The sequence below is a fragment of the Aptenodytes patagonicus genome, chromosome 19, assembly GCF_965638725.1.
Source record: "Aptenodytes patagonicus chromosome 19, bAptPat1.pri.cur, whole genome shotgun sequence".
NCBI lineage: Eukaryota > Metazoa > Chordata > Aves > Sphenisciformes > Spheniscidae > Aptenodytes > Aptenodytes patagonicus.
In genome coordinates this window covers 8,862,166-8,875,844 of record NC_134967.1, presented here as the reverse complement: position 1 = coordinate 8,875,844, position 13,679 = coordinate 8,862,166, and the positions used below count along the sequence as shown (strand labels likewise).

Below are 13,679 nucleotides of genomic sequence, written 5' to 3'. Positions count from 1 at the left end.
CCTTTTTCCCTTCCCTCGCTGAGCGCTGATTTTTTTATGGCCTTGTGAAGTATCGCGACTCCAAATCAGCTAAACCCCCATGGGGCTTCATTGCTGGACAGAACCCAGGTCTTGTGAGCCACCAGGTCTTTGGGCTTTGTCAAGAAGCAAATGCCAGGAGGAAAAGCCACTGCAGTACGTTTCGCTACAAGCAAATGAGCATAAGAAGCCAGGTCTGGTTTTGGGAAAAACCCAGTGACGATCTGCACTATAATCGTTTCCCATGGACTGAACAAACTTGCTGAACTGAACCCATATGGGAGGAAGCATCTAGGAGCGATAAATCTGCTCTCCCTGTGCAAGAATTCCAGTGTGCTCCAATAGCATTGTCCTTTGCAAGAAAGGGAGACACCGGCGAGTTGGGAACAGGAGGTGACCAGGAGTGTCCTCTTTTGGGGAACAGGAACTCACAAGTCGTGCTTGAGAAGGCTGTGAGATTTTCTAGGCGCTCACTGGAAGCACCTTGCGGGGGAGAGAGGAGCTGTTGCAATGGAGTTTCATGCAGTGGCACTGTCATTCATCCTTGCATTGCGAATATCTTCTCTTGCTTCTGGGAACAAACTTCAGCCCCATATGTAAGTAGCAAGAAAAGAGAACCGGGGCGTTTTTATAGGGCAGGGAACTGTAAAGCAGAAGCTAAATACAGTATTTTAAAACCAAAGGTGAAGGGAGGAGCAGAGAGAGCGAGGGGGAGGGAGGGCTGTTCTGTGTTTCTTTATCTAGTACCAGATGTACGTAAAGGTGAATAGAAATTTGAAAATCTGGATAGTCTTTGCTTGTAGGAGGTAACTCACTGTGTTTAACTGCAATGTTGCTATTGTGTGAGTGCGGGAGGTGATTGTTGTGTAAATAGTTTGACCTTTCTTCACAGAACTGCTGTTTTATTGCACTTAATGTATCTCTTTCTTATGGCATGTTTCTTTCCCCCTTCTGCTGTTACTCTAGCAGCACATAGTCCGTTCTTTTTAATTAAATTTTACAGTTACGGTTTGGTGTTAATCATTTGGCTTCTTTGGAAAACTTCCTTGCACATTTGGTCTCCTGCCAGAAGATGATCTCTCGATGCCGGGGGATTGCTCCAATTCTTTTTGTAAATGAAGCCAGTGTTGCCTGGTGTGCTAACTCCAAGCTACTCTCCCTCATGTTTTTAACTTTTTGATTGAAAAGGGGTCTTTTTCAGCAGATAAAGGTTTTGCAGGAAGATGCCTTTTCTCCCTACGTCAGAGAGTTTGTGCTCCTGCCTCGACAAGTACTTTTAGGGCTTCTTGGATGAGACGTTAGAGATGAGATGTGTGCCAAAGTGTCAGAGAAAAGAAAACGCCAGCGCCTGGGAAGTGCTGTCACTTCCCATAGGGCATTGCTGACGATGCCCGTTACACACACAACCACTGTTCGGGGCACACAAGAACCTTTCTTCGCTGTAATAAATTACACCAAAACGGTGCTGCTGCCAACCTTGTTCTTGTGGTTCCTTTCAGTTCTTTTTTCGGGCGTGCAGACAGCTCGGAGGTGAGGCGCCTGCAGGCTAACAGCAGAGGAGGTCCAGGGGGTAGGGAAATACCACTCTTTGCATCAACTTGCAGCTCTCTGTGTATGGAGACACTCACGAAATAAAACAGCTTCTCTGGCAGTCACCGTTAGCGCTGGGGACTGTTGTACTGGTGAAGTGATGTGTGCGGAGCTTTGCAAGCCAAACAGCTCGGCAGTGGCCACATGTGGGGATGGTGAGAGGGGATTTTAGAGCAAAGCTGGAGGGGGAAGGAAACATGCCATTAATCCCAAAGGCATTGCCAGGCTTGCTGTAACAGCGGTGTAATTGAACGTCCTGGAGCAGTCAGATGCCAGCTGCAATCTCTATGCTTCACCACGTCCAAATTATTTAGTTTAACTTCTTTTATAGAAAGCATTTTTGTGAAAACTCTCGGTCCCTTTTGAAGAATCGGAAGCAACAGGAGGAGTCCCAAATAATGAACGGCTCATAACCTATTAAGTCAGGGACAAATGTTTCCCTCTTCATTCTTAGTTAAAACTACTGACTCGTATTTGCTGAAAGAGAGTTAGGATTAGAAAAGAAATAAAGTGCAAATGGTATTTTCCTTATTTTCTTAGCACTGAATTATATATATTCACTTTATTTACTGGAATTAGTCTTGCAGCCCTTAGCTCTGAACGAGTGAGAAAGCATCTGAAACAGCAAACTGAATTCTGATTTAAAGCAGTATTAATAAAATGATGTATCATTTCTAGTGGCAGAATATTTTTTTTTTCCCAAACAGTGTCAGAAGATGCAGATATCGTTGGTGTTTGCAATGACAATAGTCAGGAAACTAATCCCCTAGGTGCAAAGACAGCATATGTATTCTTCATTAACTGAGAGCGGACAGAATGGACAAACAGAAATCATTGTGCTACCATATCATGCAGGCTGCTGCCTCTTTTCTGATCCATCCTCTCTCTTTTAAGGCTAAAAATTAGCCTTAATGTATCAGTGGAAAAGCAACTGCTGCATTTTTCAAGTGGGCTGTAGAGCGTCCCAGGACCTCGAGGTACCACATGTCAGCAGCTTCCCGATCTCACTGAAGTTTGCTGTGTTGCAATGTTATAAAACCCTGTCGCTTTAGATTTCTGTTACTGTATCTGGGCCTCATCGCGGGCTGCAGGTCTGGAGGTTCGAGGAGGGGGTTCAGGACGGAGCAGGCTTCCCGTGTCTGCCACCGGCTCGTAGTGCGGGATTACTGAACGTGTCCTCTCTCTGTGTGGCAATTTTCCATCTATAAAAACGGGTTTGCGATGTTCACCTTGTAGTTCTCCAATGTTTAACTGGTTCGTGAAGGCCTAATGACGTGTCTCTGAGAAATCCACATGGTACTATTCTAGTGTATGTTTTGTTGCTGCCGGTGCCACGCTGTTAGCACGCTCTCTGTTCACAAGAGCGTTAAATCCAAGAGTTTTGTGGGGAGGTGGATAGGCTGCACTTGACAACTGCTTGCGGCTGGCTGACCTGGCAGATTTCTTTTCCCTGCACCGATTTAATTAAACGAGGAGGCAAATACTGTATATTGCATAAGATCTTCCTGCTCTTTCAGTAAGGAAATGAAGTTGCCCATAGCTGGTGCCTGTTTAAGCGGTGGAAGCACTGCACTCTTCTCGCAGCAGCGCGCAGACCCCCGTACACCTCTGTTTCTCTGTGCCAGGCCAAACGTCTGTGCGGAGCAGGAGCTGGCGATCGTGGGGCACCGGCAGCCATGCGTCCAGGCCTTTACCCGCACCGTCAAAGTGTGGAAGCAGGACTGCGGAGGACGGCGGTGGTGCACGGGCTACGAGCGGAGGTACGTGTTCTTCCTTCGAGCTTGCTTGGCTCCTTGCGTGATGAAAATTGATTCCTTCTCACCAACAGCAGCGGGGAAGTGAGCTTGTTGCTCACTTGGCGTCTGCAAAGGGGAGAGCCCATCGCGGCAGCAGTGGCTGCACAGCTGGCAGGGTCTGGGCACAGGAGGTGAGGGCTGGGAACAGCCGCGCGTGTGCCCGCCCTGCCGCCCAGGCTGTGGTCTGGCACGGGAAGCAGCCTCGATAACTGCTTGGTACCCTCCGAGGAGTCTTAGTGACCAGACAACGTGGCTGTGGCTCTCCTCAACCCCCGGCAGCGCTCCAGGGAGAGAGGAGAAAGGACCCGGCACTTGGTACCTGGCCTTCAGCGGGTCTGGCATTAGGGTAACAATGCAGTCCATTTAGGGGTCGCTGTAAACGGAGAGCTACGTGCAGAGAGAGAGGTGGCTCTGAACCCACAAATCAGCTGTAAAGAGTAGAGCTATTTTATTAGATATTTTTCTTGGCTAAAACCAGGAGACTATGAGAGATTTGTAAACCCTATGTGCATCTAGCTGGAGGGGCTTCTGACCCTACCCGGCATCTTTGTGATGCTAAGAGTTTTCACGCTGTTAAGGAATTCCCAGAAAGAAGATCTATCGCTTTTGTTCTAAAGAAGCTTTGTCGTTGTGGTTAGCTGTTTCCAGTTTTCTGACGATGTATTACATCTGTTTCCTATGATCGTGCCATGTTAATGAAATGACTTAATCACATCACGTGCACTATTTCTGTATCTTTAGATGTCTCAGCTTCAAAGCAGAGACATCTCAGTGCCTCTGTAGTTTCACAGAGCTGAAGGCAGTAGCTGGGTCCAAGCGAGGTTTATTGTGCATGGTCTAAAAAAAAAAAAAATCAACGTGGCCATCGTGCAAGTGATGCTCCGTGAGGGCGGGTGACTGCTGTGGTGGTGGTTAGCAGGCTTTGCTGCAGGGTCGTCGGCTCCCTTTCACACCGTGGGCAGGACTGTGCTCAGACCCACGTTGGAAGAGTGTACAGCTCAGTGGAGTTAGGCTTGCACGTGCAAGAAAGGAGTTTGAACGTACTCTGAGTGGAAAATTGATGCGGTTGTTCAGCTAATCGTAGTATCCCTTGAGTTGCCAACTGGCCTTTACTGGGAGCTGGGAAAGCAAGCAAGGAGGAGTTGTAGAGGGAGGGCTATGAACATGTGCAACAGTGCAAATAATGCACTTTTCTAACCTACACAGCAGCCAAACTACAACGTGCCCAATCTTCTTCTGTACTCCACCTGCTTTTCCGGCCTCATTAGGCAGTTACGAGCCTCTACAAAATAATAATGATAGTAGTAGTTTCAAAGAAGCATCTTGGACTAGAGACAGCTTTTAAGTCTTGACTTCAGGAATTCCTCCTAACCCTGTAATTGCCAGTAATTATCTTGGTGATGATATCTATGTAGTGGTAATAAAGGAGCAAACAGAGTCCGTCTTTTGACCGTGTTTTAAGAGAGGACTTTGAAATGATAGGTGCCCTGTCTGCTTCTACTTCAAAGGCTGGGAACTCTTCAGACCCAGCTGTCCCTTTAGTTTTTCAGTGTATGTTTTTGACGTTATAAATCAAGGAACTGAAATGAAAACATTTTCTGTCATGCTTCATTATAAATATCAGAACAGCCTAGTGCTAAAACTCTGTTCCTGATGAAAATACAGAGGTGAAGCCTAGAGGTGCTGTGAGGGATTTCACCCAGGGAATTTTAAAAGCAAGTACAGTAAAAGGACGATCAGCAAAACTTTCCTCAGGCAAGATTTTGTCCCATATCCCCTCATTCTGAACTTCTTTTGGGAGTTCCCATCGCAGTAAGCTTATTCCAATAGATGGAAGATCTCCTGCCAAGCTGCTGCCAAGCTCCCTTGTGCTGAGCAATTGAGGGCAGTGGAGCGCGCAGTTTCGGCATTCACAGGGATGCTACGCAGTCTCTGTCTCACCCGCTGGAGCTGCTCCAGTTGGACCCGGCTTCGGCAGCGTGGGGCTCAGGAAGCATATTAACAGCTTCAGGATCTGACACACACAGGGCTGGTCTGAAATTGGCCTCGGTGCCTTTGAGTTCATGGAGGCGACTAGGAAAATCCAGCATCTGCTCTTCCTTTTCCCGGTGCACCGTTCAGTGCTGCCGCCCAGCTCACCTGCCCGGCGAGGAGCAGCTGTCTGCAGGGGCTGAAGCACAAGTCGCTGACGTGCAGGGTTCATAATCATTAGCTAATTTCCTACAATTCCCGGGCACGCTTGGAGTGCTGCAGATATTGCTACAGTCCCATCACTTTGCCTAAACTCTAAGTGCAGTTTAGGGGAGGTGGGCAGAGGAGGGAGGGTGGGCCGGGACAGGCAGGGGACGGGGGGCAGCCGAGGGGGTGGTTGTCTGCCTAGTCTGTGCATTCCAAAACCAGTAGCATTTGTTTTTATAAGACTTGTATCTGTGCCTAGAGTACTGGATTGCAACATTTCCTAAAAATCAGAACAAACCTTGCTCCGTACCCCCAGGACACGGGCCCTGCCCCCTCAGAGAGCCAGCGTCTGCTCTTCAGCAGATGAACTGAGCATCCTCTGGGCTGCGCTTCTCGTTGTTCCTGGTAAAGTGATGTTTTTGCTACTGGTTGTGTAACTTTCCTGAATTAGGTAACAACAGAAGGTAGCTTTGCTCAGCCCTCAGTAACAAAACTTGGAGGAATGACGACACTGTCCCAGAGGGGCTGGAAGTGGATTTTCCAGCAGCGGGACACAGCAGGATTTTTAAGCCTGGGTTCCATTAGTTCTGGCTCATTCAACATTTTCTGCGCCAGGGACTCCTTAAAACACAGAAGAAAACAGAAACATTGAAGATAAAGTATCTCCTATGCGGTTCTTTCCAGTCTGCAGCATCCAGCTATCCACAGGCAACTGAGGCTGTCAAAATATTTGCATCTCCTTGAGAACCCACTTGGGCTGACTTAAGGATCTGAAGTGTTCCACAGAGCCCACCAAGACTCGTGGAGATGAGATCGTTCAGGGTGCTGTTGGAGGCAGAAAGGAGCCCGGGATTAGTCCTGAGCTGTCCTACATTGCTATTTCGTGGAATACCTTTTCCTCCTCATTTCTGAGCTTATGCGGGGCAGATGGAAGAGGCTGCTTGCTGCCGTGCAGTCTTTCTCATTTTGGATGAAAAGGATGGTGTTTTCTGGAACGGCCCATGCAGTGAACGCTTGTTGCCTTAGCACCACCCCGCACCCGTGGTGTCCTCTTGTGCTTCCTAATGCACCCTGCCACCGCGTTAAAGCCCTGGGCTGGGCTGGGAGATAGCTCTCGATACCAAGAGGATCCAGATGGATCTGCGCCTGATTGCTAGCTGTTCTGGTGCCTGAGTGACTGTAAATTGCTTTCTCAGCTGCTTCTGGAACACGAGTATTTCCTTCATAATTTGTTAACAGCTCGTACGAAAAAATCGGTATCTGCTTTTATTTTTCTCAGCTGTGCTTCCATATGCTGGTTGGCACAGAAGAGTAGCCGAAGGTTTCCTTCACAGGAATTAATAGTGCACCGTTATTTAGGGTTTTTTGTAGAAACATTCAGACAAAATCAAACAACTAGACTGAGTTAGGATAAATATTTTCAGTGGACATGTACAACACATCTGCTGTGCCAAATATTTGTTGTTGTTTGCCTGATTTGCTTTGGTGGAGTAGTTTCATGTTCTGCCAAAGGAGCTTTTTAAAAATTGGCTTCAAAAGTTTTATCTGTGCTTCAATTTTCACGTACACACAGCATCAAATTTCCGGGGAAAAAAGCGTCGCTTTTATTTATATACGCTTCAGATCAATCCCTGCTTTACCACCCCAACTCCTACCCTGGAAGGTAACTAGTAGGACCTGTTAAAGGGACCTTCAGCTTCTACCTGAGCGCAGCATCCCCTGCCAGACCTGCGCTGGCTCTGCCGAGCGGTGGGGCTGCGGCCACCGCTTCTGGAGAGGCTGCTGCACTGTCGCCTCCCGGAACTGCGCTGGGCGGGAGAGGGCTTTTCCCTTTTTCTGGAAGACGGGAGAGATGTGGTCACGCGCATGGCGTGGCCGGCCTGGTGCTGGCTGTAGCGCTGGGCTCGTCGGTGTGGAGTTGAGGGTTATTGCGGGGCACAGCGGAAGGAGGACTGAGGAGGCGAAAGCCCTTTCCATCAGGGAATCGGTTCTGCCAGCCTTAACCCGTAGGAGCCTTGCCATGTAAAATGCAATTGCATGGAGAGCTTTTTGAGTAGCTTGGTATTCCCATCAGGATTCTGACGATCTTTTAGCTCACCAGCCCCTTGGAGACACCTGCTCATGCTCACTAAAGCTGGACTGAAATAGCTGTTGTTCTTAACATTTAAATTTCCTTTGTTAACAAGTAGTTCAAGAGAGGAGCTCAGAGCTGTGAAATAGTTTAGAAAAGGAGAAAAGAGCCAGGGGTGTTATGAGGACCTGGACACTCCAGTCTCTCGTGGTCCCCATTAAAGTAAATTAAGAAGTATTTTCTTAGCATCAGCGATCATTGCTAGACCAGGTGGAAAAAAATGTGAGCACGTTTGCAAACCAAATTCCTCATTTTATTTATATCCACAGTTAGAGTTACAGCTTCTGTTCTTTCCAGTTTCCTCATTCTGCAGGAATTAACGTTGTCCGGGTGGTATCTTGTTTTGTTGTTTCAGAACTGCGTATTACACGGGCTACAGGCAGGTGTACAAGGTGAAATACCAGACCGCATACAGGTGTTGCCCGGGATGGTCCCAGCTCGGAGGGGATGCTGGCTGTCTCTACCGTAAGTATCGCGCTGTTCGAATGAGATTCTTCATTTGCTACTGTCAGTATTGTTTTTTTGGCTGAGAGTGCTCGTTTCAAGTCCTGTGCCTGCAGTAAATGCTATAAAAATGTCTTTAAAAAGAACTGGGGGTTTTTGTTGTTTGCTTCTGGTTTTTTATTTTTATTTATTTTAACTGTGTGTCAGAAGGATTTTTCTCTGGCTTCCCAGGAAGCGCTGTGTGCTGCTTTCCGTTTTTGGACAATTTCCTCATCACAGCGTGAAAGGGTTTTCAGAGTCACATTCATTTATCCAGTTGCCAAATGCTACTAAACATTTAAAATCGAGCCCAAACTGGTGTTTCAAACGGTGCCATTGGCAGAAGCTCTGGAAAGCTGTAATCCAAGCCCTGAGCGGACTTTTCATTATAAAAGCCAGTAATTGCTGTCTGTGTGATTGAACATGCTGGTGATGGCTAATTTGCCGGCTAGTTGGTCTTACTCAGCATTCGTGAGAGCTGCTTCCTTGGAAGAGGCGGCCTTTGATGAATTACACCCAGGCTGAGAAACTGGGCTTCAGTGCTGTGCTCCAGAAGGCAGCGAATTTTGGCTGGCGGTGTGCGGTCGCTTGTTGGAGTGGGGTCCCTGGCTGTTCCCCGCTCCTCGCCCCGAACTGTGGCTGAGAGCGGGATTCATTGATCAACTCACTTGTAAAGGGATGCGACTTCTCAACTACTTTGGAAAGGTGTGTGTGTCAGGTACTAGATCTGTTATTTTTAAGACTTGCTGAGCTTGAGATACCCCTGCCAGAGGTTAGAGATCTCTGCAGTCCTTCCCTTCGTCTGCTCCCTCCTTTAGCCAAAAGGTGAGCGTTCCGGTTCAGGACTGGCGGGATCCAGGAAGGGATGTCGCAGCATCAGCCTCAGAGGAGAAGCCCAAGCTGCCAGCATGGGTGAAGTGATGGCACTCATAAGGTTTGAAGCGGAGACCCAGAACTTGAGGCTCTTGGATTCTGTGACTGAACACTCCTCTTTTGTGTTTGCTCTAGTGTAATTCTCTGCAAAACAGGCATGGAAGTATCTACTTCCCAGCTGTGCGGGGAAGCTGCAGTACATACTCAGATTTGCACGTGAGTCGGGCTAGGGATATGCAAATATTAGTACATAAGATGATTTTATGCTCTTATTGCAGAAGACAGAGGCAACTTATCCTTGTGGGCCCCGTATTCCCGCCTCCCCCTCCAGGCTGCACTGCTTGACGTGGGAGGCAGATGCTGCGTAGCTCCCAGCTCCTTCCCCTAAACACTATGGCCACATCCAGCTGGGGAAATATTTAACTTTAAACTTTGCTTTTGAGACGTTGAGAGCAAAGTAAAATCTTCTCTTGAATCAAACAAAGGTTTATCTGAGCATATGTGTAGAAATAAATGTCACCATCAAGGCAGAATCACACGCGCTCCCTGTGATATATTATTAATTCTCTGCCTAGTTGCATAATGGAGCTCTGATCTTTTCTGAATTAGACTTTGGAGGTGCACTCCTACCCTCGCCATAGAAAAGCAGCTTTCGTTTTAAGTAATAGGCAGGCGAACCAACAAAGCATTTGGGATCTGACCTGCCTTGCCATCAAGGGAATGAAAGCTAGCCGTGTCCAACTCCATTGTAAAGGCGATTTTGATTGTAATTGACCTACAATATAGGAAAATGTCTCCCACAGCTAGTCATCTTTTGTTCTGTAAAGAGGCTGCGTATACCTTCCGTGCGCTTTGATGCTTGAAGCAAAGGTTTAAAAAAAAAAAAAAAAAAAAGGTGCGTCTAGCAACCAATCTTTATTCTTCCTGTTCAAAAGCCTGCAACACAGGAGAGCAACCCCACTGTGCCAGAGGAAACTCCATGGGTGCCTAATAACCCACTGTCAGCGAGCAGATAATAACCTCAGATGAACTCAGAAAAGTGCGTTCTGTAATGATTTTTCCTGCCGAGGAAGTGAGTAATTCCATCCAGGAAGGAAGCAGAGAAAAGGAAATAAAGCTGCTCAGGGCACGCTCTTAACTCATCATCCTCATCCCTGGGACCAGCACTCAGAGGCTGGGCAACGGTCTTCACCGGGCTGCTCACTGCAGAGTCGGTCTGGAATAAAAAAAAGAGGGAGGTCCAGCTCTTTTGGAGAGAAAATACTTCGACCCTCCCTGTTAATTTCAAACTTGCTGCGGATGCGACGGGCAAGCCGATGGTGTTTATTTTCTTGTCATGCATACGTCAGTAGTTCCTGTTGCTCTCTTTTAAATGGGTCTTGTTTACATATTTTCTGTGTATTATTCCCAAGAGTAGGAAAGCTAGTTGATGTTTTGCAGCTGAAGAACAGGTTACGAAGTCCTTGCTTTTCCCTTGCTGCCGTCCACTAACCCTTGTCTTTCAAAGTGAGAATGAGGGTGACACGATCAGTTAAATGGTATTTTAGCAGGAAGGACGCGAACGTGCAAATCGAGGCCAGCAATGCGCCCTGTGCCACGGCACAGCACTGGTTAGCTGCAGATCCACTCCCGCCTCTGCTCTGGTGGCTGCTGAACTGTCCTAGCAATTGTCAGCCAACTCTCTCTTCGTTTGGCTAACCCCGAGTACTCAAAGCATCTTAAATAATATCCCTGTGATAGACAGCTTGTGTGTTTTTGTCTCTTTTTTTTTTTTTTTTTTTTTAACAGCTCCTAGGGCCAGCCAGCCCTGGCGCTCTCTGCAAAAGCAGAATGACGCCGACTCCAAAAATTCAGCAGAAATTGCTGCCAAGCTGTCGGTGGGGTTTTGAGGTGGGGCGTGACCTTCGGCCGGTGAGCAACTCGGACGAGGTATATGTGCTGCTACAGGGAGGGTCATGGCTGGCTTAAAACCACTTCACTAGAAATTTTGGCATGGCAGGAGGGAGAAACTAGAATGTGAGAGCATCACCGATGTGGTAGCATGGAACTGGTGTTTATGGCAGAGAGGGTTCAGTTTCCAGAGTGCGAGGTTGCCCTGATCGTAGCCTCACAAGGAAGCGTGTGTTGGATTTCCAGGTGCCTTTCTGGAGCTCATGTTCTTTATTTATTTCAGTATTTAAGTCTTTTTAATACTCTCGTGATGCTGAGAATATAAATGTTCCACCTTCTGTGTCACACATTCACCGGGAGATGTGTGTGTTTCTGATGCGTGGGGCTTTGCCTCCGTTCAGCCATTCAGATCGGGTTGAATACCGTTAATTTTAAAACAGGGACTGTGCTGTAACCTTAAGTTTCTCAGACTGAAGAAGTGCAACTTGCACATCAGGGAGCTCGTCCCTGTGGGCCCTTTGCGGGGCAGGAAACTCAAGTTACATTGCTCTGAACCATCTTCTGAATCCCCTGAGAGCAGCAGAAGACCAGCCACCTGGTTAGGTGGCTGAAGTGCAGCACGGGACTCTTGCTCTCCGTTTCTAGCCCCCCCCAGGCAGCCGGTGCTGGTCTAGCAGCAGCTGGATGAGCATCCCGCAGGCTGGACCGAGGCAAACGGGACAGCTCTGCCCGGCTCCTGCGGGATGGCCAGTGCCCTGAGCCGAGAGTTTCTGCCCCAATCCGCAGACTGTCCTGGGGAACGCTTCTGGTTTCTGGGTAACTAAATCCTCCGTCCTGAGGAGCTCCCAGCTTTTGGTTTGCAGGGGTGTGATGGCTTTTCCTGCTGGTGGCCTGGACCTTTAGTACGGGCGTGTTCTCCTGGACCAGAAGAGGGTGTAGGAAGGACTGGCAGGGGAAATGAGTCAGTAAATATTAGCGAACTGCTGAGGCAGGGAAACGTAGCCAGGGTTTGGCTATGTTTGGCTATGGCTCCAACATTATGTATGTTGGAGGATTTTCTATTTTGTATATAGCAATCGTGAGTCAGCCTGCGTTCGCTGGCGTAGCTCTGCTGAAGGCAACAAAGCTATGCGAAAGTATGTTAACAGGATTTGTGGCCCTTCCTATCTGTCTTCAGAGATCATTGGTCGTGTTCCAGGAGTACAAAGGTGGGGAAGGCCATCGCTGTTGACAGCTTAATTAGAGCTGTTGGACACCGTGCGGTGGAATCACTCCAGTAAGGACACCTTATCTTGCTTTCCCGTGGAGGCTGGCATCTCTTCGCTGCAGTGCTCCCTTTGCTCCAAATGCTGGACTGTTCATCGCTTTTCCTTAAAAATAAAAAAGCCCAACGCATGTGATGTTTTTTTAGGGGAAATTTTCACCACTGTTGACTTGTGTGTAGCTGGCCAAGGCCTGCTGCTTCCTTCTTGTTTGAACGTGACATACTGTCTGACATTTGACGGTAATGTTAAATAGCATTATGAAGTGGGAGGTCCCAGCGCCGTTGTGGGTACCAGTTCAGTCGAGTTGTTTGGGCTCTCAGGGCCTGCGGTGGTGCCTGGAAGAAGAGAGCTTGCCCCGTTGCAGCCACCGTGCTGAGTGGGCTCATTGTTTGCCTAGGTTGGTTGCTGTCTGTAGGAAAAAAAGGGGTGTACTCCTTTTCCTCACATGCAGCCATGCAGACACAAATGTGTCTCTAAGCACTTACAGGTGAGAAAATGGCCAGTACAGAGCTGCGAGGACAGTACTCAGTGACTCGGAGTGCGTGGGCTCTGCTGGGAGCCAGTAGCTTGGAAAAAGATGGAAAATTTCATAGAAACACCCTGTAAAACGGCGCTGAAGCCAAGTGGTCTGAAGACTAATGGCTCCACAGAGATCTCACGAGTCTCAAAGAATAGTTGATTTCTTTGTTCCTCTCCTACTGTGCCATTTGAAATCGTGACAGCTGTGCTTGCTCATGACACCCCCTGGAGCTGTCAGATCTCACCTTGTAAAGGCAGGGTGCCCAGTTCCATTGCAGCGTGCCTGCTTTTCGTCCTGTCTCTTCTGAGGTAGCAGAAGTGTGAGGGCTTATTGCGTTTCCATTGCCCTCTGTCTCGGAGCATTCATCCGCTCAGTCCCATTTGGGAAGGAAAAAGGGCAGAAGTCAAGACACCCTTTGCATTTTTAACATGGCGTCAGGTTCTTTCCCTGCCTGATTACTGATAGATTGACTTTCAGACTAAGCTTCTCAGTTTCAAGTGGCCTCTGAGATGCTACTTAAATTCCACATGGGTTCAATAACACAGTTAAAGCCCTTGCTGATTGGGACAAGGGGCCTGCATGTCTGGTAATCCCCTGGGTCTCTACTTTCAGCTCGAGATGTTGAAAAGCCGAGTCCCACCAAGTCTATAGCTCTTGGTCTGCATGGAGGAGCTGGAGTTCAGCCGCAGACATTGTGTCTGTGTTCTTGGGCCAGCCCCTGCCACGTTCAGAAATGACACGATGAGGCAGAAAGGCACCAGGGAGAGCAATAAGTATGGAAAAGGCTAAAGAGGAGACCGTTACTAGAAGATTTGGTACTGGTGACCTTGTCTCGGTTGCAATGTTGCCTGTGAACTATGCAGGAAGTACCAGCTCTGCCCTGACTGCACGCTCCTGCAGAAAACACGGGCTCTTTGCTCAGGCTGGAACAGCAG

At 48.2% G+C, this 13,679-nt stretch overlaps 1 protein-coding gene across 2 annotated transcripts in view; it reads left to right on the top strand.

Annotated features, from left to right (window-relative positions):
• The first annotated feature begins 553 nt into the window (after positions 1-553).
• The window catches only part of MEGF6 (multiple EGF like domains 6), a 109,472-nt gene continuing 96,346 nt past the window's right edge, over positions 554-13,679 (top strand). For both annotated transcript variants that reach the window (XM_076356410.1, XM_076356409.1), the window contains exons 1-3: positions 554-614; positions 3,234-3,368; positions 8,069-8,178. In XM_076356410.1, the coding sequence (XP_076212525.1) occupies positions 613-614; positions 3,234-3,368; positions 8,069-8,178 (247 nt within the window). In that variant the 5' untranslated portion in view covers positions 554-612. The remainder of the gene's footprint in view (positions 615-3,233; positions 3,369-8,068; positions 8,179-13,679) is intronic.